At 40.0% G+C, this 24,563-nt stretch overlaps 1 protein-coding gene across 2 annotated transcripts in view; it reads right to left on the bottom strand.

The window, feature by feature from the left end:
* The window catches only part of dym (dymeclin), a 50,940-nt gene extending 31,429 nt beyond the window's left edge, over window positions 1–19,511 (bottom strand). Inside the window, exons 1-10 of one of the 2 annotated variants that reach the window (XM_071465940.1) lie at window positions 19,272–19,511; window positions 17,305–17,511; window positions 15,197–15,249; window positions 14,887–14,980; window positions 13,767–13,903; window positions 12,633–12,705; window positions 9,818–9,943; window positions 8,812–8,951; window positions 1,425–1,610; window positions 1,142–1,320 (exon numbers count right to left, since the gene is read on the bottom strand). In XM_071465940.1, the coding sequence (XP_071322041.1) occupies window positions 1,142–1,320; window positions 1,425–1,610; window positions 8,812–8,951; window positions 9,818–9,943; window positions 12,633–12,705; window positions 13,767–13,903; window positions 14,887–14,980; window positions 15,197–15,249; window positions 17,305–17,444 (1,128 nt within the window). In that variant the 5' untranslated portion in view covers window positions 17,445–17,511; window positions 19,272–19,511. The remainder of the gene's footprint in view (window positions 1–1,141; window positions 1,321–1,424; window positions 1,611–8,811; window positions 8,952–9,817; window positions 9,944–12,632; window positions 12,706–13,766; window positions 13,904–14,886; window positions 14,981–15,196; window positions 15,250–17,304; window positions 17,512–19,271) is intronic. The other variant, XM_071465941.1, reaches the window with a different exon arrangement.
* Window positions 19,512–24,563: the final 5,052 nt, after the last annotated feature.

The raw sequence follows: 24,563 nt of genomic DNA, 5'->3' as shown, positions 1-24,563 counted from the left end.
AATTGTGAACATCAGTTTTTGCACATGATGGAACTGAAGAGCTAAAAACCTGAAGACAAGATTTAAATTATTTACTTTTTTGAAAGTCTTAAATCATGGATTCAGTCACGGAAGGTTTATAAACTATAGGCGGAGATAGAAATACGGAGAAAAGATGGGAAAAAGCAATCGGCTAAAAACAGAGTGCAAAAGGATCGAATTCTCAGAATCATACTGTCAGCGTGAAAGCAGTTAGTAGCTAGCATAGCAAGCAATGAGCACACACAGTTAGTGTTGGATCATTATGCTGTCGTGCAGCAGTGCTTTATTGTTCAGCACAGAAAGTGGCTAGACTCATTAGTAGCCTCCCCCCACACATAATAGGCTCAAGCTAGACGTGCTAATGATGGTATTTTATCATAGCAGCCATAAATAGTGAATAACATGGAAAGGTCATGCTGATATCAAAAGTAAAGGAATTTAATAGATCCACAGTGATCAAAATGTGATAGTAAATTAAGGTCACTGCCTGCACATGTTTGGCTATTATCCTGAATGTGTGGTTTTCTGTTGCAATTAGCTTGGAAGCTGTGACCTCACATCTTTTTTTAAACTGGTTACAAAGGCTAAACAGATACCAGTGAATGGGAAAGTGGTCTCATACTTCTGGGCTCCACCGTACACTCTATTTTAACTCCTACTTCCACTTCCTATCCAATAACACCAAATTATTTTTGGTTGCACTGTGTGAAGGAGCCTCATTTGTGACTGTCTACCACTTTCATATTGTATGTGATACCATCTGACATGCTGAGCTGCAGATTGATTTCATTTCATTCACTAAATACCTCAGTACATTCATTCAGCTGTAAGGAATAACTGGCACAGTCCCGCATGGACAGAATAGCACCAGCTGCCACTGCATACATCCTCGCTATTTACTGAGCCATAGCACTGGCCCCAGATGAAACGATTTCATGGCCATGTCCATGTGTGCAAGGAAGAACCGCATAATGAGCTTTGTCGAGGCGTGTCCAATCAAACTTTGAGTCATTTTTAACAGAGTTCATGAGTATACCTTGCTAAAACTTACCCAAAAAGGGCCACATATAGATTACAATGAATAATAATGAATGAGTGTCTTCATTCCCATCCTACCCACCAGATTGTCCATGTCAGTTCTGGAGAGTATATATGTCCTCATGTTGGCGTTCTGGTGAAGCAGTGTGTACAGTAGTAGTGTGGCCTGGTCAGAGCACTGCTGCTCGCACAGCGCTGTGTACAGACTGTTGAAATTGATCTGGAAAGTGTGAGGTTGCTCCACCGGCAGCGACGATGTGTCTACAAGAGCAGAGTTAAAAGTTATTAGCATTGTTATAAACATTTCTTTATTAACCTCAGGTACACATCATAGACTCTTTATGAAAAACTGTAAATGTATTTACCTTGTGTGTTTCTGAAACAAGTAATAGCTTGGCGGTAGGGGTTGGGCCAGTCGGGCCCATCTGTCAGATTGGCGAGGACCAGCAGTAACAGAAGGCTCTGATTAGACAAAGGTAATGGGTTGTGTTCCTGGTCTATCCCTACTTTGCTGCCAGCTCCACCCAATGTGAAGACACTCCACAGCCCACCTGGAGATCAGAAAGACAGACAGGTCAACCCACACAGATAAAAATATACACTCAACTCATTTGTTCCTTTCCACTTTTTATTCATTTATTTATTCCTGCATCATTATATTTTACTTTTATTTGTGTTGAGTTGGGGATTTATGTCTTTTTATGTCCTTTTTCTAGCAATAATTTGGTTTGGAGTTTTTTATTTGTCTTTTTATTCAATTTTTAGTTTGGTACAGGAAAATAATCGTCCATCTCCTTTCCTGGCGTTCCCTAGGTTACACTGCAGCAAACAGAGTTTTAAGACTAGTCTGAGAATTCACCTGCAGCTCCCTATTTCAGTACAACAAAGGGGTAATCTTTGGAAAACCCAGTAGTGTGTTGTAGCAGCAGTGTGCTAAATCCAGTAGCGAAGAGCAGAGAGGTTGTGTATGTCAACCTTTTTATAGAGAACACTAAAAGTATTTTCACATCTTGCAGCGCCTCAATCTTAAAACTGATTTACGCTTCATAGGGAAATGAATGCAAAACAGAATGTGCAGTCAGACTGATGTAATCAAGGCCAAAATGCACAATGGAGCCGTGCATGACGGTTTGCAGCACCTGAAATTTGAAACAACATAGACGGCGCCAGAGAACAAAGAGAAACTGGAACTACTGGCCAACTGGAGCGGACTTCATTTTTCTTGTTGGGGGATGAGAGAGATAGAACTGAATTTCCTACAGAGGAACTGAAGTACTGGTGCTTTCAGGCGTCATGAGAAGCATGAGAAGCACGAACACCAAGGTACACAGATGACAGCCTCTGGCTCCTCCACGTCTAGCCACACAGAATACATGAACCAAGCTCTAGTGAGAGGCAATGTGAGTGTGTTGTAGGTCCACACTGATCAACCCACTGAATTTGAGGTGAAGCCAAGTGGATTTGTTGCCATCTAGTGGCAAAGGCTGGAGGAGCAGAACAACTCTGTGGCAGGATTCACACGCTCCCTCCTTGATGTAAGAGTAATGTCATAAAAGTCATCCTGATCCACCCAACTACGACGCACTAGCATCATCTGTTTATTTGGTTACTGAGCTAGAAAAGATTTAAGTCAAGAGAACAAGGGCACATTAGTTTAAAACAGGAGAGGGGTGACGTGCTTCATGTACAAAGACCTCCTACTATATAAGAAAAATTAACTCAAGGAGAACATGGGAGGTCACATCCCATCGCCTGCTCCCTGTAGCGCTGGGAAAGGAAGGAGACAGAACAAAGGAACAGCCTGTGACTGATGAAGACCCTGCGAGATTAACAGTGGTTTAAGTTTTAAACCAAAATAATGTATGACAAAATAAAGGTTTTTCATGTACTTTGTCTCCTTTCTCTGCCCTAGAGCTTCTTTTATTCAACTTGTGACTTTAAAATCTTAGTAACATCCATGATTTATATGTTGGTTTGCCTCTAAATTCACTGATGACTAGTAAAAAGTTGCTCCAACGCTTAGTCAGTGTATAAATGTGTACACAGTTCCAGTAAAGAGGAGAAGGAATTTGTTTATATTTGTGTGAAAGGACATCAACAAACTCCCCTCACAATAAAAAGAAAACCCCAAGAGAGAAATGACATCATGTGCACTGGTCAGTCTGTCTCTCTTGCTCCAAACATGATACTCTTCTTTGCTCCAACTGGCCAGAAAGAGAAGTGAGTGTGAGAGAAAACAAGATCTAGAGTGAGAGAGGGCCAAGTTGTGACGGAGCCCTGTACATCTCATCACTGGCACCACAGTGACTAGCCCAACAGTGTCAGAGAGCCCGGTCTGGCAGCCACATTTCCTGCACTCTCATGTATACACACACACACACACACACACACACTCACACACACACACTCACACACACACACTCACACTCACACTCACACTCACACTCACACTCACACTCACACTCACACTCACACTCACACTCACACTCACACTCACACTGACACTCTCTCTCTCTCTCTCTCTCTTTCTCTCTCTGTCACACACACACATTCACAGAGCTCTGTTTTACCTTAGTGGGTGCTGTTTGTTATCCGTCTGGCTCAGTTCCCTCTGCCTGTCTGCCTGCCCAACACATAAACCCAATAATGCTACACTGCTTAGGCTGCTCCGGCCCTGGCCAGCCGCCGAGTGGAAAAAGAGGAGGAGGACATGAAGAGGAGGAAAGGGAAGGGGAAAGTGAGGAAAAGAGAAGGTCACACACGGACACAGTGGCTGGCACGCTGAAATCAGAATCTGGGTTTCAGGACTCGGGGGCAGTGAAGGCATCCTACTGTGAGACAAGCAACACAACTGCAGCCACAAAGTCTGACTCTACTTGAGTATGAGTCTGTATCCACAACAGCAGCCTCTGAAGCCGATCTTTTCTTGGATACAATGGATACAAAAAGAGTCCAAATTTTGAGTTTCTGCAACAGAACATGAGCTTTTGACGATTAACTAAGCCTCAGCTTGTGGATAGAAGGCTGTGTTGTCCAAAATTACATTGGTCTTACATAATGACCACCACCATCACGGACATTACTGCTGGAACTTTCTATATTCGAACCAAAATATTACACAGGCTGAAAATCTGGCTCTTCTAAATCCGCATCTGCCCCTTGACATGTACTTAGCAAGACCCCAACCCCTTAGCAAATCTGAACTCACATCATGGGTATTATCAAACACACACAAGCTCCAGTGATGCACTTAATGACGTCACTGTTAGTAGACTGCTGATTGGGGGAATATCATTGCTCAACCTTCCTTAAACAATGCTGTGGTAGTTCTTATTTTCAGTCTAAATTAAGATGTTATGTACCCCCTTTGTATCTGAGGAATGTTCCTCAAACATGTGTTTATGTTGCAGTAATTCACTCCATGCAGCTGCTGAATGTAGCAAGACATTCAGTGACTATCAGAAAACAGATAAACCTGGCCTATTTCAAAATGACATCCAGAGCAATAGAGAAATAATAACACAAAATTATTAATATAGAGCAATTCTCTAATAAGAGAAGCAGAGATTGACTTTCTTTGGTTATACAGCAATGCCAGCAGCTCTGTGATTCAGGACTAACAGTGCTTTGAGCTAAATGCTCACAATAACATTGCAAACACGCTAATGGTATCCAAGTAATGTCTCCCATGTTTACCATCTTAGTTTAGCATTAGCATAGATTTGCTAATCAGCCTGGTACAACTGAGGCTGATGGGAATGTCATCAGCTCTGCAAGTGTTAAGTTATAAAAAGTAGAGGACAAAGTGAAAGCCTCACCTGGTGACAGTGCTATGAAAGTTAAGCAATATAAAAGTTATTGCAATTCATCCTTAGGGACAAACGAATACATGTACCAAACATCATGGCAATTCATCAAATAGCTGAAATATTTCACTCAAGTGAACGTCATGGTTGCACTAGACAGTAAGTCAGGGGGTTGCCGAAGCCATTAAGAAACATCATCTGAGAGCTATTATTGTGCAAAATTTTGTGCCAAACTACAGATGAAATTTTTCAAGATAAGTGAAAACATTTGCTTTTCCATTTCAGCTCCTCTGCAGCATTCAGTATAACATGAGAAGACCTCAGTGTCCTGTGGACACAATAGAGAAGGGAGCTGAGGTGGGAAATTATCCCAGCTGAGAATATACGCTTCAGTTCAGACAGAGATGTGGATGCCTAGTGAACAGAGACAGACAGAATGTGCTATTTACTTATTTACTTGCGTAACAGAATGAAATATGACATCAGGGCTTCAGGCCAATTCCTTAGCCAATCACGCATACACCCATATATACACACACACACACACACACACACACACACACAAGTACACCAAACTCGGGATGATTATCCAAAAATGCACATGGGGAAACATGCTGTACAGACAATAAATAAACACGCTCTTCTGATAATCTCTCACAAATCAAAATATATGCTCAAAGCGCTTTTATACAAACCCAATCCAAAGTCCTTCTAACATAAACATATACAACATATCAGAACATTCCACAGACTTACAACGATTTCGTAACAACTATTATAATCATAATAAAAAGCCATCCGGAAAACAAATCTCCCACCACTAATATCCAAGTTACAGTTGTCCCTAAAGTGAATGGGAGATGTGTGTCTCTAAGATGAAGGGCTGCTCAACTACAACTGTGTGCATGAGAGTTAAACATTATCATTAGAGGCATTTTTGTGCACCTGAGATATAAGCACTTCATTTTTTTTAATCTCAGGACATGAGAGGAGAGGAGAGGAGAGGAGAGAAGTCCAAAAAGTTCTGAGTTGCCAGTCTGGGTGTTAATCCCACTGCAGATGCTCACTCAGACTCAGATAGCAGAGTGTGTAAAAACAAGACAGGAAGAGACATCCTATCTCCCCAGACATTAAAATGGCGACAGAAATCAGGCACTGCTTTGCTTTGCCAATGACTGGTGTTTGGTTCCGGGGAAAATCCAGCCCGTCTGTGAATGTGACTGTGTAGACGTGAGTGATTTCAAATGCTACAAACATGAGGACGAGCTATTTCTCAACGAAAATGAGGGAATGTAAAGTAGTGTCCTGTCTATCCAGAGCACTGTGTGTGGATTTAAAGACGTCATAGAGTGAGTTAGTAAGTTCTGGGGTCCATATCTATGAATAGTACATTTTACATTGGAAATAGACTTTTGATTTTATGATGTGTTATTTCCTGCAGCTCTGGGAAACCATTGGTTTAATTTATTTATGTACAGCCTGAAAATAATTTAAAACAGTTAAAGCACATTTCATGTATCACAGAACAAAAGCATATTTCATGGATCTACACATTTATTTTCGTACTCAATAGAAATGGATGGAAACCAATGGAAGCCTAATAATTTGTTTATAATTATTATGTTTATATATAATGTATTCCACTGATTTTGATGGGAGATTTACAAGAGATAGACTATTCAATATTAAAGCTGAAGTTCATTGAGATATTCTGACCTTTAGTCCCTAGTCTGCATCAAGCTTCAAAAATGCTGAATCCTTTGTGTTAGACCTTCACTGACAGGTAAATGCCCAGTTTGTGACACTGGCTTCTTTCACAGTTTCTCTGCTGAGATAACCCTGATGAAATCAGGAGGATAATTTTTTCAGACTTGACTGAGCTCCTCTTTCGCCACTAAGAACAATTTGTTTCTCCAGGCTGAGCAGTGCTAACATGACGGTAAACTGACCTTTTTGTATAAAACTGGTGGAATTCCCCTTTAACTACCTTAATATTTGCTCATGCTGCAAAGCTCAAGAAATTCAACTCATGTTTACTGTTACTACAGAACAACACCCGTGCATACCCGTGAAATGTACTTGTTTGTGTACTCTGTCAATCCCAAATGACTGTGCACAAATGAGTGAACGAGACAGAGAAAGAAAACAAGTGTTGTTTCTGAGCTCAGAGTATAAGAGAGCTTGTGTCTTTGTTGGTCTGCGTGTGTGTGTATAAGGGAGGCGGCTGCAGACAGACAGGCTCTAGGGGATTACGGAACAGGACAGGGCACCATAACTCATCGGGCCGATCACTGACCACAGACAGACAGGCTGGGCTGAATGCTGATGGCTCACTGATAGGAATCTGCCACCAACAACCGACAAAGAGCATTTATCTGCAGGGGAAACCCAGCCCTATTCTCACACTCAAACAAACATGCACTCAACACACACGCACACACACACACACACACAGAGCACAGTGCCAGTCTAATACATGCACACACTGTGTTCTTTTTTGACTCATCACTTTCATCTACGTTGCTGTGGCTGTCAGCATAGATTGCACTCATCATTTCTCAGTTTAAACTTAATTTCTTATTCTTTTGTTCCAAGGAACAAGGAAAATAACTGACACTCTCAGTTCTCTTTGTTTTTTACAGTCTGGCTCTTCTTTTTGTAATTTGATCTCAATCCTATAATTTATGAGAACATTTTAAATCGACAGTTAAAAAAGCACAGTATGTAATTTCCTGCTGCTAAATCAAAACAATAACAAAAGATGGAGTTTGGTGATGTCATGAAGCATTGCGGGATTGTGGGAGGAGTTGTCTTCACCACCATTGCCATCATTGCAGTCAGCTTCTCCCAGTTAGCATTCCTTCAGTGTTAATTGTTTAGAAGTTTTTATCGGGAGCTCAATTATCCATGGAGGTCTCCTCCTCTCCAAAGCAAACGACCAGGTGATTAAAATCCATAAAAACACTAACATGCCCCCTTCTCCTTAGAAATCCTCCCAGAGGGGCTGCGAGCTGTGTGGCCAATAATATTTGCTCAGCTTGGTTAAGATCCAGACTAAAATCCTTCATCCATTTAAAATATATAGTTAAAAACAACCAATAATACCAACAATATTTTGATGCTTTGCACTTACTTTGATTAAAGTTATGGGTTTCCATAAGTTTGAAAATAGCTGGAAACATACATTTTTTTAAGAAAGTAAACAAGCCAACAAAATATATAGCATAGGTCTAGTTTTTTTCATTTCAATGCAGAAAAGTCACATATTACACCTTTAAATGTCATGTGGGGATTGTGGTGACATCACTGGAACAAAATGCAAATGAGGTGAGCAACACGAGTGATCAAATAATGAGACAGATTAAATGGCAACACCCCAGTAAGGGCTCACAGGATAATTAAAAGGATACTACAGAAGAACATTTTTCTCTTACACAATATTAGGTGGATTTTTCTTTCTTCTTTTTTCCTTGTGAATATTGGATACTTTTAGGCCATCAATCATGTCCACACTAAGGCTATTACCTGTGACCATGGGTCATGAGTAGACATTACTGTATTTTAGGGAGTTACAAGCCTGAAAAGGTTGGGAAAGGTTTGGAGGAAAAAAAACTAAGCTGATCATCTCCAAAATGCCCATTACTGCCATCCAGTACAATTAAAAAACCGATGCTAGGGCAAAGTTAAACTAGAATAAAGCCTTGCAAAATTTAATAGAAATTTATAAAAGTTTAGCTAACCATTTAAGACTTAATTCAACTTAACAAAAAAAATAACTACACAAATAAAAACTGGGGATCTGTCTACTTGCATCCCAAGACTTCAGCAATAAAGTTGGTGAGTAAAATGTTCAGAATCAATACAACGATTGCCAAAATTATGATCTAAGTTGTTGTTGTTGTTGTTTCATTTTGTTTTAGTTGCGTGAGGATTTGTGTACACGTACTTGCCACCCCTGATGCCAGGCCATAAAGCAGGCCACCCTCAGCTTTCGGCTCAAAGATGTGGGTTGCTGGAGGGGGACACTTCTCCTGCCTGATGAAGTTATAGAGCAGGGTCTTCACCAGTCGACTGGTTAAACACAAACTGGGGGCAAAAGGAAAGAGAATGATAGAAGTTAAAAAAGCCAACTCCAAACATATTTCACTACACCATCATCAAGAAGATCCCGAGTCCACACTCCACTCTAAACTCTAATTGGTTGTGAACAACATCCACTGAGTCACATACAGTTTTTTACTTCCTTGACAGACCAAATGAAAAAATCATTTTAGATAGACTTCTAATCTGTTTTGCCAACATCAGCTACTTGGCCTTTCTTCAGCTCAGTGGCAATTAATCCAAAGTGCTCTCGTTTGGCTCTTATGATATGAGAGCCCTAAAAGAAAATTACTTCCATCGTCTGCCCACCTCTTTAAACTGCACTACTAGACTTCAAAATGCATTCAGTGCTACAGCATTTATCTCCATTTATTCATATTCAAGATAACAGTGAAGTTAAATTGGGTTCAAACCAGTTCAAACCAGTTCAAAGTACAGGTCAGCATCAGAAGTTTAGCTACACTTTGCTTTTCCTTGTATTAGCATTGAGTAAGTTATCTTATCACCACATTTTACTTTTGCATTCTGGAGTTTAAAGTTTTTTTTATCATCAGACTAAAAGGTCGCAGTGGAGACAAATGTCGGTGGTTGGCTAGACTCGATTCGTTTTTTGCTCTTTTAGTATCAACTGAATGACACATGAAGATATTCTTTGGAGATTGTCTGGAAGCACAGAGAGGTATCAGGGTATATAGACACTGGACTGGAGACACTGGACTGGAGAGCATCTAAAATGATCTGGGCCTGGCTCCACAGACTGGGGACAACCCAGATACTAGGGCATGAGAGAGGGGCATTTCAGTATTTCAGTGGTGGTCCTCAGTGGACTATGAGCTTGTGTGTTTTCTTACCATCTGCCCTTCATGATGTGTTGGTAGATGATTCCATCTCGGAGGATGTCTTTGTGGAAGAGCTGATAGGAGTAGAACACCAGCAGCGTGGTCACTGCTTCAAACAGGATGCTGTAGGTGATGTCACTACAGAGACAGAGAGATGCATGTAGGGCTAATCAATGAATAAATTATTATCTCTTATAATCACAGTTTCAAAGTTATATATACAATCGGGTGACAGTTCATTTATTTATTATTAATTAATTACATTTATTAAATAATATCAGAATATCACCTCTTTATAACTTTATTTCATTTTGACAAGCAGGATTGTCACAGCTGTATCTCACGTTTAATGTTGTGTACACTGACATAATATTATAAAATGGGATACTAAGATAATGTGATAACCAAGTGGAAAGTGGCAGTGCTACATAAGAATGTCATTCCAACGGTGTGTGTTTGTTTAACTTAAAGATGTGCTTTAACAATAGTCTGTTTGGAATGATACAAAATAAAATACAAACAAACTTCTAATTATATCTGCTTCTTTTCCTTCCATGAGAAAGTACAGAGTGTATAATTATGCAAATATGTTTTATTAGTTCATATGCTCATATGTACGCATCACAAACTGTGATTGAAGGTCAGCATATCAATGTAAAAACATCTGAGTGAAGTAACGATGAGCAAAACATATTTTTTCAGTGTGGGAGGAAGACTTTAACCATTACCTGCTTCCTGGCACATAAACACATACACACGCAGCTTTTACTCAAGTGACTTAAAGCCTGGGTCAAGAGCAATTTCCTTTCACTTTTACAGACAGTCTACAAATTTTGTCTCTAACTGAAGGGTGCCGGTTTACTGCACAGATGCACATAAATTAAACATCAATGGCATCATATTACATATGATATTATATATGACATATTATATAGATTAAGCAATATTGCTTAATCTGCTGATTATCTTCGATTCATAATTTGGTCTACAAAATGTGAGACAAAAGTGAAAAGTTCCTTTCACAATTTCTCAAAGCCCAGGTTGATCCAAAAACTCTCCAAAACCCCAAAATATTTAGTTTACTTATAACAGAAGATGAAGAAAACCAGAAAATATTCACATTTGAGAGGCTAAAGCCGACAAATCTTTGACTAAGACAATTCAGTGATTATCAACAGACTGTTGATTCATTTTTCATTTGACTAATCAATTAATATACAAATAGTTTTAGCTCTTTTCCATTTCAGCAGAATAATTAACAGTGACAAAGACACAGCTACACTGTAAATGGACAGACTGTAAATGGAAAACAAATGCCTTTACTATTAATCTAAACTGAACCTTAAATTCATCTTAACCAGTTAATAAGCTCTGTGTGTCGAGGCATAATTTTTTAAAAGTACAAAATAAAAGATGAAATCAAAAAAATGTCCCCTCATACAGTAGCAAGGTCTTGACAAAAGGATTTAAATTAATTGGCCTAGCTCTAATTTATCCTTCCACATTATAAATGACCTTTTTAATTGATTAGAAAAACTGTATGTGTGGAAAACCAAAAGGGACTAACTGTGATTTGATTACCAACATCCACTGGGAAAAAATATATAAAAACCACTGACATCTATCTTTCTTGTAAAATGAAACCACAAAAGGTGCAGAGGCCTGTTAGGGATTTACTTCAATCTATATCAAAAGAATGGTAAGATTCCCATCCAAACCAGGAGCACGTACAGAGGAAATGGGCCGAGAGCCACAAAGTGGTGGAGGGAAGAAAAACAGGGAGAGTCTTGAAGCTTGGAACAATGAATAATGTTGGAATGCTGAATGCATTTACACAAGAGCCAGGGTTTGATGTCCGGAGACAAGAGAAGAGAAACAGAGAGGAAGAGAGAGAAAGTAGGAGAGATTGGTCGACTAGGACAGAAGGACGTCATAGAATGACAAAATAAAGACAAGGGAAAAGAGAGGAAAAGTGGAAGATGCAGCGTCAAGGAAATCGCAATTGTCAGTCATGTTTCTGTGAACTTGTCTTGACACTGCAGAGGAGGTTTTCTCTACAGAGACGTACATACTGTCTCTTTGTCTCCATGTCAGACTGAGTGGCAGGCAGTGGATAATTCTCCCATTGATAAGTAAACACACAGCAGTATTCACTCAGACCGCGTTAGCGTGCACAGCATCCCAGGAGAGTTAAGGCTGATACCATTTTCAGACAAAACTGCATCTTCCCTCTTCTCCCACTCATTGGCATTGCTCCTAATCCAACTCTCATTTCAAGACTCCCCTCTTCCGCTACACAACCAACACATTATTTATTTCCCTCGGTCTCATCCCTTCCTTTGTATTTCACCCCTTTGCTCACCATATTGCCAGCTCAGAGTTTCAGCATGTCAGTCTGGCATGTTCCATAATGGATTTCATCTTCTCTTGGTTAGTGAACCAAGCAGCGAATGAGCGAGCAGAGCACGCAAAGGGAGCTGCACATACAAACTTTTCAAAAACTGCTTTTCATTAACTGTTCAGTGACTAACATCCTAGATGCATTAACAATGAACAAACTTGAGTAAAAACAAGGGAGTCAAACAAAAAGCTGGGCTGAGTAACTGCACGAACTTGATGTTTTCAATTGAGTATGATGCCCATTGTGTAATGTCAAACAAGTGAACAAGTAGCACTGAGATGTTATTAAATCACTGTGTGGACAGTGTGAACATCCTGATTGTGTAAATGTCCTGTCAGTGTTGCATCAGAATTTGTTTTACGTGTCTGACAATCATACTTGTAGTATACACATATATATATATATATATACACAGGAGATACTTACAGCAGGGGCACTTCAACGATCAGGTGAACAAGGTTGGACAATAGGTCCTCAAGGAGGTCCTCGCTACCTGTTTCTACACAAGGGGTTGAGGGAGTTGTTATATGAGACATATATGGCAGGTCCCTATTGATCATAATCAGTCCCTCTCTGCTCCCTCCAGCTCCCACTGTGCCAGTCCCTCTCTATTCTTCCCATTAGCCCCTATTTCATGCTCACTGTATAGATGAAGGGCAGAGAGAGAAATTAGCTGACTGGGATTGCATGGTTTCTGAAACCGTTTTCAATGCTTGTTAAGATGTTTTGAGACTTGAAGATACTCTGGATTATCTTCTTTTTGCCACTTTCAACAAGCTGTTATCAACTTTGTGTCACTTTTCAGGCAAATCAAAGAAAGACATGTTTATGTTGCATAATGAGTGAGTGAGTTTGTGTCTTTGGCACAGTTCACATGTGCAAGTGAAGACTGGTAACAGGAATAACACAAAGAAACAGCCATAGCAGAATGATAAACACAAAGAGGCTGAAAATATTTACATTTTTTTCCACTTTTCCGTTGAGGGTGTTTTCAATGTCTCAGTAAGTGACTGCCAAAGAAATTGTGTTATTTGCATTTGGCAAGGTCATCAAGGGGGCACACATTTGCAGAGTGTTTATTTTTTGGGACTTCGCTCAGACAGGGCTAAAGTTTGAGGCCAAAAAATGATGTTCAGTCAGTGGATGCAGATTTAGACTTTTATTAACAGAGTCTCTCAGAGACAGCTGATCCAGGTCAGTAGCCAGGGGTATTTGTGCTCAATTAAAAAGTCAATTTCTTATCTCTCTTTAGGTATGAAGGGAAGTGTTACACATCTGACCCTCGTGACTACATTTTAATAACTCACACCTTATGGGTCTAATGGGAGTCTAATACTTTTTTTTATATATTCACAAGATTTCTCAACAGATGTTGGGGCTTTTGTGTAGAAATGACTTCGAAATACCATGACCTAGATGACTGAGAATCTTCACAGACATGCTCTCCATCTGTACAGAACAAGAGGAGTTCACTGTGAAGCAGATTTCTTTACGCAATGTGTGGCCCCATTTCGGTCTCCCTGTGACACACCTTCCTTTTCCAAGTCAATCTGAGCTCACCTCCACAGGAGCCTGGTGCCCTCTCCTGGTAGGAGAACTGTAGGTGCAGCTCTTCTTCACTCATCTCCCTGATGAACACCTTAAGCAGGCAACGGATCATGAACAGTGCGTTGTGGGCCTGCCAGATAAACAGCTGACTGCGGAAGAGAAACAAAACAAAAACATCATGTTCAAGGTCAAACACAGAGCTGCGACACTAATAAATGCTATAAAAGGGGCACTCTGTTGGGTGAGCAGAGCTGGCTACGTGCTACTGGTTTATGCCCTTTCTTTACAAAGGGAAGCTTGGCTGACCATGTAGATTCCTTAGTAATATATCAGTTCAGATGTAAACTGTAACACATATTCATCTTAGGTTATTTATGCCCTTGTGTTTTTTTGCCGAGAGAAACTGCAAACTGGTACCTGACTGCTCTAACAGTGGTGTTTTGTAGCCAACCCAGTGCTCTGACCTCCAGGTAAAGGAGCAAGGAAGAGGTTCATTTTCTCATGCCGATAAATTAACCATTAGGACATCATTATTGTAACCAGTGGAGCATATTTGAATAAGAAAATTGTGCAAACACAGTCGTCTTCACCATAGTATAGAAATATACTACACAAGTCACTGTTTATTCACATATAGGACAGAGACAGAATTGGGACAAAGTTGTTTAGAAATAAATGTAGAGATAGAAAAGAAATGATTGGAACCATCCAGTGAAAGCCACAATGTTTCATAACCACTAAACACCAACAGGGGGGTGTCTAATTACTTCCACAAATTGACATTTTGCAAAATTTGCACATGGCAATTATGTTACACCCAGAAAATGTAGGTTTGCTTCTGGGACAAAACCTGTTACGAAACATGAAGAGTTCCCACCAGAAGCATTTGGTAACATGGGCAGGGTCAATTCGTGGAGTTTGGCAGCAAGAGCAGGATAATGCCACATGTGTTGATGGTTATACCTCAGCAGCTTTCTCATGGGAAACTACAACCATTTCAGTGTTTCTCTGCTTTGGAAAAATAGGGATTCCCTGCCCGCCTGTGATCAAGCAATAACTGGCCTGCACAGGGTCTATCATAACCAACACAGTTATCTGAGTTCATTCTCTTCTGTGAGGTTCCCATACTCACTCTTGGCATTCTGTGGAGATTTTCAGCTCTTTGGTTCTTCCCAGGAAAATTCTCACAAGAGCGCCAAAGTTCCCCGATCTGGGATTGTTCTCAACTTGGAAAAGAAAACAGGAGAGAATTTATCAACTGCATTAAATGAGCTGCAGAAACCTCATGATTTGATAGTTTAATTAAACTCCAGAGAAGTTAATATTCACTGGGACAACTTGACTAAGGTATTGATCAGTGAGAAAAAACACACACACACACACACACACACACACACACACACACACACACACACACACAGCATATTCATGTTATAACGTACTAAAGATCTTGGCCAGTGGGATGACAACCTCTTCCAGCAACTTCGAGTCTCCACTGTAAAGAAGAAAAACAAGAAGAGCAATTGAAAGAAAATGAGAAAATACTTCAAAAATATGCTTTACAAGTAAAAATGGATCAGAGAAGCTGGTTGCTTGTATCATCTGCCCTCTGCTGTTCTGCTACAAAACTGCAATATAATCAAACAATAATGACACTCAAATTACTGGTTATTACTGGTTATTTGCCAGTGTCAAAATTCTGCAGGGACTAATCATACAAATGGCTGTAAATTCATGACTTATTCATTCATGACTTACACAAACTAATAACATCGATAGACTTGAGTTCAGTGTGACATCCGTTTCCTTTCAGGTGGATCGCTCTGTCGAATGTTGCCATGTCGCAACTAGTGTGCAATACTCTATAGGGGAGACCCTCTCATTTTTGACACATCATTCCCTCCCCACTGGTCTTTACTATGATCATAAGTGAAAAACCTTTTTATAATCCAATGAGCTAGAGCTGGCAGGGCCAGCTGGGTCAGATTAAGACCCTTAAAGGAATAGTTTGATGTTTGGGGAAATACACTTATTCAGTTTCTTGCCAAGAGTTACATGAGAACATAGATAGCGCTCTCATAAATAGCTGGTTAGCTCAGCCTAGCACACAGACTGAAAGCAGGGAAACAGCTGCCTGGCTCTGACCAGTGATACAGTGTTTGACGGGGGGTTAAATACTGTTGTTCAAAACCTGAATGTTACACTTGATCTTTATGAAATATAAAAAAAAAAAAAAACATGCAGCCTTCAGAAAGTAAATAATTCCTTAATTTGTCATCTTACTTTAAGAGTTGGGTAGAATAATTATTGGTCAGCCACACTGATATATGAAATACAAAGTATATTCCTGACTTTTTCCTCCTAGAGCTGAAACGATTTGTCAATTAATTGATTGGCTGACTACACAATTGTTGAGTTGTTTAAGTCACTTTTTTAGGCATAAATGTCATAAATTCTCTATGGACTGTTGGTCAAAGATATGTCCTCTGAATACATCAACTTTAGCTCTTAGAACCTCTGATGGGCAGTTTTCACTATTTTCTGACATTTTACAAACCAAATGATTAATCAAGAAAATAATTGGCAGATTAAAAAAATCATGAAAATAGTCGTTAGTTGCAGCCCTGATTTAAACCACTGTGGTAGTACTGTTTTTTGTGCTGCCTCCAGTACAGACATGTTCATTTATGTCTTGAGTTTGTATTAACATAAATTTTAAAAAATGTTGGGTAAGATGCAACTTCTTTGATTATATCAGGAAAACATAATGCAATAATGTTATGTAAGTGCATATCAACTTTACAGACATGAATGAATGACAACCTCTTACAAGATGAATATGTAACATCCTCATTCTCAACACTTTTTACAAAGGAACTAAATGTTAACTAGTCGAGTCATTCTTAGCCAGTCAGGACAATAACCCTGTTTGATCATTAATTAGATGAGCTCTGAAAACATCCTGTCTACACATAAATGTTGGATCCAGCCTGGGAATGTTGCAGGACTTTCTCAGTAGAAAGGTTGTGTGTCTACGGGTGTAACATACTATCACTCTTGAGTAAATGTTTGTGAAAAATTGAGATGTTGAAAAAAAAAAAAAAAAAAAACTTTTTAAGACATCATTAGAGGAGTCAGAGTTTGATGTCCTCTAAATTTTTACACACATCAACTACACAACATTGAAGAGAAGAAACACCTCAAGGAGATATCTTTTCTAGCAAGGCCCCTATCGACCATAATTCAGGAAATTTTCACAGAAAAGATATTTAAGCATTCGTGAAACTAAAACAAAACAAAAGTTTCAGGCAACCAACTCATCAATTATTCAACTAAATTAATAAATCAATTAATTGAAACAAGCAGAGCTGCATGAATTGTGAACCCACTAATTGCTGACTGTTCTTCCACTGGTCCCTCTCTGCAGTTCCTTTGCTGTAAACAGGAGGATGACCAACAGTGGGGCAGCCTGAGAGCATTGTACTGCAGCATTCTGGCACATAATCTGACAAATATTTAACTGAACTTTTCCATGAGTGCGTTTGTTTACCTGCTGGTGGGACTGATGAAGGTGAAGGAGATGAGCTGGTTCCAGAAAGGGTCATTCTCCGATATGGACTCTGTGCCCACCAGGGCCTTGAGACTTGGGTTATCAGACAGGTCACTGACCTGGCTGGTGTTGGCTCCCATCTCGACTGGCTCCACTCAGCCAGACTCACCACTCTTCACTGCTTTTTCACCAGGCATATGCCAAATCCTGGAGCAGAGGAAATACTTTCATTTTTGGTTCCATCACGCATAATGACCATCTATACTACGAACAAACTATGTATGTTTATGTCACATTACAAAAAGTTATGACCGGGGAGGGACCTTTATTTGTTGCATGTCATTGCCCTCATTTCCTGTTTAACTGCACTATCTGCTCTCTGATAAATGCATAAATTAACCCCCCCCCCAAAAAAAAATGTTGCAATGCAGGAAAGAAACTTAAAAAACTTTATCTTACATCTTATTTTTCTTTCATTTCAAATGTCCATTTTAGCACATCTGCCAATTGTTACTTTTACAGACAATGTAAACCATGTAGTAAAAATACCCAAGCCAATTTGATAACCATACAAGTATTGTCATACTGGAGATCATAATTTTTCATGTATCAAGCACCCTGAGTTTGACTTCTCTCTTGAATACAGGTGCTGCAAGTCACCAAAATGGCCTTTGCAAACAACCATGTGCAGTAGAAAGGCCAGCTGGAGATGTACTGACACAGAAGTAAGAGTCATTAAATTACATAACACTTCTGAAATACAATGATTACAACTCAGATTAAACATCATCTCCGAGTTTCTTACAATACAAAAAGCCTTGCTGCCACTGGGCCCGATCATGCGGATCTTTTCCTTTCCATGTACACTCAGTCAGGCTGTTTATTAGGTACTCCTAGCTACAACCAATGCAGTCTATTACAATACAATATATATCTCTACAATAAATCCTATTTTCATGAAGGTTACAATGTTCAGTTTTTGTTGAAACTGTTTCAGAGGTGTTGTTTCAAATCTATGGTCAATTTGGAGGATGCACTTTGTGGTGGTGTTAGGAATATTTTGTCCACCCTATTCATATCAGTGAAGGTAGGCAAAATAACAGAAAAGTCACTCTGTATAATGCAGAACAATTCAACAGCACCACAAACTACATCCTCCAAAGTAACCATACAGTTGAATCAACACCTCTCTAAAACATATTAGCATTAGCTTTAGTTAGGTGTATCCAATAAACTGTCAACTGAGTGTATTATCTCTTCTGCGTTAGAGCAAAATATCATTCTTTGTCTCTATCAAATATATCTATCAAAATATCGTTCTCTGTCTTAATCAATTCCAATTCATTCATTCAGGCCAACTTCACAACAGGATGACGGATCAGGAAACAGGACTTGAGTTATGTTTTCTTGTAATGACACACCTTTCGCATACAGGTGTAGCCAGTGAGCCAACGTTTGCTCAAGGGAACTGGAGCAAATTAGAAACACGCAGCACTAAAGTTGAACCACGGAGGAGGATAGTTTGTGCCTCTCATATATTAATGGTTATACAAGAATGGCACAAACCTGAGCTAAAAGGGGGTTATGCTTTACATATCCTGTGCAAAAACATGCAATTTTCATATTATATTCTTATTCCCATTGGCGAATAGACCTACATAGACCAAACGTTAGTTCCCATATTGAGTGTGCTATTTCATTTGTCTTTAGCTATATCTGCAGCTTTAGTCAACCAACTTGCATGACGTTAGCTAGCTCACCCTGCTTCGAGTGCAGGAAATAGTCTATGCCTCGGCAATTTTGACAGTCAAGGCGGTATACTCGGGGGTCCCAAAACAGCATGAGATAATAGTTGGGTAAATGGCAGTTTAAATAGTGTGTCCAGTCAACCGGTGGTTAATAAGTCACAGTCCAGAAAGCAGCTAACGTTCACTGCTTGTTTGCAATCAGCTGACCGCTCGGCTTACCTGTCATAAATGCTTCTCGCAGTTTCCGTAGCTCTCTCGGCTCTCTGGACCCTTAGGAGACGATGTTTTTTTTTTTTACACCAATTAGCAGCTTTATCCAGTTTGTTTACTGGCTGCGATTAACTAAGGCAAATATTTGAAATTGTGTAAAATTCGAGGCTGTCAAGTTAACTCTACATACTCCTTTCCTCCATGTTTTCCACGTCGTCACCCCTTGCGTAATGACGTTTTTACGTCTGCGACGTTGCAGATAGAAATGGGGTTACTAGATCCTGCGCGCCTGATCTAGATCTAAACTTTAATTTTCTATCTATACTTTCTAGTGCGATCTTAAAAGACCAAGCAGTCTTTAGTTACCCCCTCAGCATATACCTATTTTATTTTCAACAGACCCTGCTATTATGCTGTCTGAATGTCATAAATATGAACATCTATGTAATTTTTAAATCATAAGTCTGCAAACTAGTTGGGAACTTGTCAGCATGAAAGCCATGATATTCTATTTTCATTCATTCATAAACTCGAATTCTTACTTAGGAAAGCTATTCATTTAGGAATGAATACACGTAAGAATACACATGTAAACACTGTATGTATCAATTTATGTTAATAAAGGAAAAGAAAACTCATCTACTTCCTGTAATATGAGAGAAAAAAGTGACAAAGGTACACACAATTAGGGAAGCTTCTGAAACTCACAAAGCCTGGCAAGGTAAGTTTATTTCTATAGCATTTAAACAAGGCAATTCAAAGTGATTCACAGTAGGCATGACAAGAAAGACAAAGTGACATAAAAAGACATACAAAAACATTTATTTTTATGATTTTATTTAATCAAAATTTTATAAAATAGCAGCAAACAAAAATTTTACACCTTTTTTTGAAAGAACTGAGAGTTGGAGCACACCTCAAGGTTTCTGGTATGTTGTTTGTGGGGCATAAAAACAAAACTCCATGAAAATTAGCGGACCTTTCCCACACGATTTAAGAGGTCTGGATGGTTCATAACATATACACTATATTGCCAAAAGTATTCGCTCACCTGCCTTGACATCCCATTCTTAATCCATAGGGTTTAATATGACGTCGGTCCACCCTTTGCAGCTATAACAGCTTCAACTCTTCTGGGAAGGCTGTCCACAAGGTTCAGGAGTGTGTTTATGGGAATTTGTGACCATTCTTCCAGAAGCGCATTTGTGAGGTCACACACTGACGTTGGAGAAGGCCTGGCTCTCAGTCTCTGCTCTAATTCATACCAAAGGTTGAGGTCAGGACTCTGTGCAGGCCGGTCAAGTTCATTCACACCAAACTCTCTCATCCATGTCTTTATGGACCATGCTTTGTGCTCAGTCATGTTGGAAGAGGAAGGGGCCATCTCCACACTGTTCCCACAAAGTTGGGAGCATGGAATTGTCCAAAATCTCTTGATCCCTTTCACTGGAAGTAAGGGGCCAAGCCCAGCTCCTGAAAAGCAAGCCCACACCATAATCCCCCCTCCACCAAACTTTACACTTGGCACAATGCAGTCATACAAGTACCGTTCTCCTGGCAACCGCCGAACCCAGACTCGTCCATCAGATTGCCAGATGGAGAAGCGCGATTCGTCACTCCAGAGAATGCATCTCCACTGCTCTAGAGTCCAGTGGCGGCGTGCTTTACACCACTGCATCCGACGCTTTGCATTGCACTTGGTGATGTATGGCTTGGATGCAGCTGCTTGGCTATGGAAACCCATTCCATGAAGCTCTCTACGCACTGTTCTTGAGCTAATCTGAAGGCCACATGAAGTTTGGAGGCCTGTAGCGATCGTCTCTGCAGAAGGTCGGCAACCTCTGCACACTATGCGCCTCAGCATCCGCTGACCCCGCTCCGTCAGTTTATGTGGCCTACCACTTCGTGGCTGAGTTGCTGTCGTTCCCAATCGCTTCCACTTTGTTATAATACAACTGACAGTTGACTGTGGAATATTTAGGAGCGAGGAAATTTCACGACTGGACTTGTTGCACAGGTGGCATCCTATCACAGTACCACGCTGGAATTCACTGCGCTCCTGAGAGCGACCCATTCTTTCACAAATGTTTGTAGCAACAGTCTGCACGTGTAACCCCTTATGTTCTGCCTCACTCCAGCAGAATGACGAGACTGGCTTTGATCAGGTTCACAGCGTTTAATTGTCATCCTCTGTGTAAACAGATAAACAATACAATAGTGTGGTTGGTGTTGGCGCTGTCCACACACACACACACACACACACACACACACACACACAGCTCCTGCCCCATAACATGGAAGTCCAAGCAGCAAAAGGGGCGTGATTAAGACAGTCAATGTGATCGTATAGTTTTTACACAAACATGAATTTTATTTATTTTTTATTTTTTTAACATGACATGTACTCATGAAATATTTTTCTCACAGCATCAACTATTTTTAGCCATGAACCTGTTTAAGTAATTTTTATCCCAAACACAATATAACAATGCATTAATATAAAAAATGAAATACAAAATCAGATGCAAAGGCTCTCACCAATAAATAAAATGATACTAAACTAAAACGTTTCTTCTTTTTTTTTAAATATAAAACATACCTGTGTAAACAGATAAATTCAATTCAATTCAATTCAATTTTATTTGTATAGCGCCAAATCATAATATACATTATCTCAAGGCACTTTACAGGGTAAGGTCAAGACCTTACTTTGTTACAGAGAAAAACCCAACAGTTCCCACAACGAGCAAGCGCTTGGCGACAGGGGGGAGGAAAAACTCCCTTTTAACAGGAAGAAACCTCCAACAGAACCGGGCTCAGGGTGGGGGGGGGGCCGTCTGCCTCGACCGGTTGGGTTTAGGAGAAGATAGAAAGAGGGGGAGGGGGAGGAGAGGGGAGAGAAGAGAGAGAGACCAGGAACAGCTGTGTAGGTAATGGTGTTATCAATAATAATGATGACAGGTAACAGTGGTTAATAGTAAAGATGAGTAGTGGTGGATCTGGATCCTGCTGCTCCCGAGGCAGAGATACCTGCAGAATGAGGACAGAGAGAGGGAGAGAGAGGAGAAGCACAAAACTACGGGAGAGAAAAAAAAAAAAAAAACAAAGTTAATGGCATGAAGTCATTGAGAGAGAGCGGGGGAGAGAGACAGAAATAGGGAGAGAGCGCCCAGTGAATCATGGGAATCCCCCAGCAGTTTAGCTCTATAGCAGCATAGCTAAGGGATGGGTCAGGACATACCCGAGCCAGCCCTAACTATAAGCTTTACTAAACAAGACAGTTTTAAGCCTGATCTTAAAGGTAGAGAGGGTGTCTGCCTCCTGAACCCACACTGGGAGCTGGTTCCACAGGAGAGGAGCCTGATAGCTGAAGGCTCTGCCCCCCATTCTACTCTTACTAACTCTGGGAACCACAAGTTGACCTGCATTTAGAGAGCGAAGTGTCCTATTGGGAAAATAGGGAACTATAAGCTCTCCAAGGTACGATGGTGCCTGACCATTAATGGCTTTGTAGGTGAGGAGGAGGATTTTAAATTCGATTCTGGATTTTACAGGGAGCCAATGCAGAGAGGCTAACACAGGAGAGACGTGATCTCGTTTCCTCGTTCCTGTCAGTACTCGTGCTGCCGCATTCTGGATCAATTGGAGGCTTTTTACTGAATTTTTGGGACATCCTGACAATAAAGAGTTACAGTAGTCCAGTCTTGAGGTAACAAATGCATGAACTAGTTTTTCAGCATCCTTTAGACACAGAATGGGTCTGATTTTAGCAATATTGCGCAGGTGGAAGAAGGCTGTCCTAGAGACTTGCTTTATATGTGAAGTAAAGGACAAGTCCTGGTCAAAAATGACACCAAGGTTTCTGACTGTAGCACTGGAGGCCAACACAATACAACAACACAATAGTGTGGTTGGCGTTGTCCTCACTCACACACACACACAAAAAGAGACACAACATGTACAATGAAGCTACGTCAATACGTTGTCGCTACTGCGCAGTGCTAGCTAACAAGTTAGCAACTCCGCTCGGCCTAAACACAGAATTAACTGCACAATACCAACTTACTAACGGTTGCAAAACATTTCAACAATGTCTATAACACTCAACATATACTTTGTTTTCAGTGAAATTTGTGCATTGCAGATTAAAATGTAAAAGTCACGGGGCTGTGTCATGGATGTATTATAAGTGCCCAGTTATTTTTCTCACCCTGATGTTCACACAGTGAAAAGGGAGCAGGACCAGGAGGATTCCTCTTTACAGTGTGTGTTCATGTGTAGGAGGGAGGGAAACATTTTAACAGTGACCATGCTGGACAGTTTCTTCCCGCCTTTTGTTTCCCCCCACTTCTTAAATATACTTTCTTCTTCTATGATGGAGGCTACAGTATCTGTCTTTTTCAGTTACAGAAAGTATATTTACTCATGTACTATACTTAGGTACAAATTTGAGGTACTTCACTTTATTTCCACGTATTTCCATTTCCTGCTTTTATATACTTCCATAGTAAGTGCTTACTTCAGAGATTAAGATGACCAGTATACACTGAAAACATATACATTATGATACATAAAGATTAGACAAAAAACTAAAAATATTCCAAGTACAAGTAAAGTATTTCATTCAAAAAAACCTTAGAAATATAATCAACAAAATGTACTAACAGTGGGAGCAGTAAATGTCACTCTGCAGTACAAGGATATTTTATTGAACTGGATTGTTAGTACTGATGCACCAGTGTTTCAGGTGGAGCTGGTTCAACTACCATAGAAACAGGTAGATAGTGTTGTCGTGCTCTGCCCCTCTGGGTAATTTACCTGCATCTTCCTAAAAAGGCACCATTCATAAAGGGTTTAGAAGCTGTAATTAATGCTTGAGTCCTTTGTTAATGTTTTATCAATCAGTTCATAGTTTATGAGGCCATCGGGCTCGTTCAGCACTCCCCCGACACCTATATAGGCTCAAATTAGGGTCCAAATGATTTTGAATTTGGAAAGTAATGTTTACAAATAATTCCAAAAGTTGTAGTTGTAAATCAAACTTCGTAAACCTGTAAAATAAATCCGCAGGAGAAAGGGAAGTTTGCTACTCTGTAACAACTCTGTTTGATGCATCACTTTGCTCACCAAAGCTATGCAAGCTGTAAAAAAAAAAAAAAAAGAATAAAAAGTTCCCTTTAGTTTACAACATAGTTCTGTTCTAATGTGTTGTAAATTACCCTCTAAGAACATAATTCTAGTTTTGTCTAATTTGACAACACAGTGTACGACCCTGAGGTTACAAGTACAATTTTGACTCCA

The sequence above is a fragment of the Trachinotus anak genome, unplaced genomic scaffold (assembly GCF_046630095.1).
Source record: "Trachinotus anak isolate AG129_WGS33_773 ecotype Australia unplaced genomic scaffold, CSIRO_AGI_Tana_v1 ptg000028l, whole genome shotgun sequence".
Classification (NCBI taxonomy): domain Eukaryota; kingdom Metazoa; phylum Chordata; class Actinopteri; order Carangiformes; family Carangidae; genus Trachinotus; species Trachinotus anak.
Note: the sequence above shows the minus strand (reverse complement) of the source record. Positions and strands in the feature narration are given on the sequence as shown.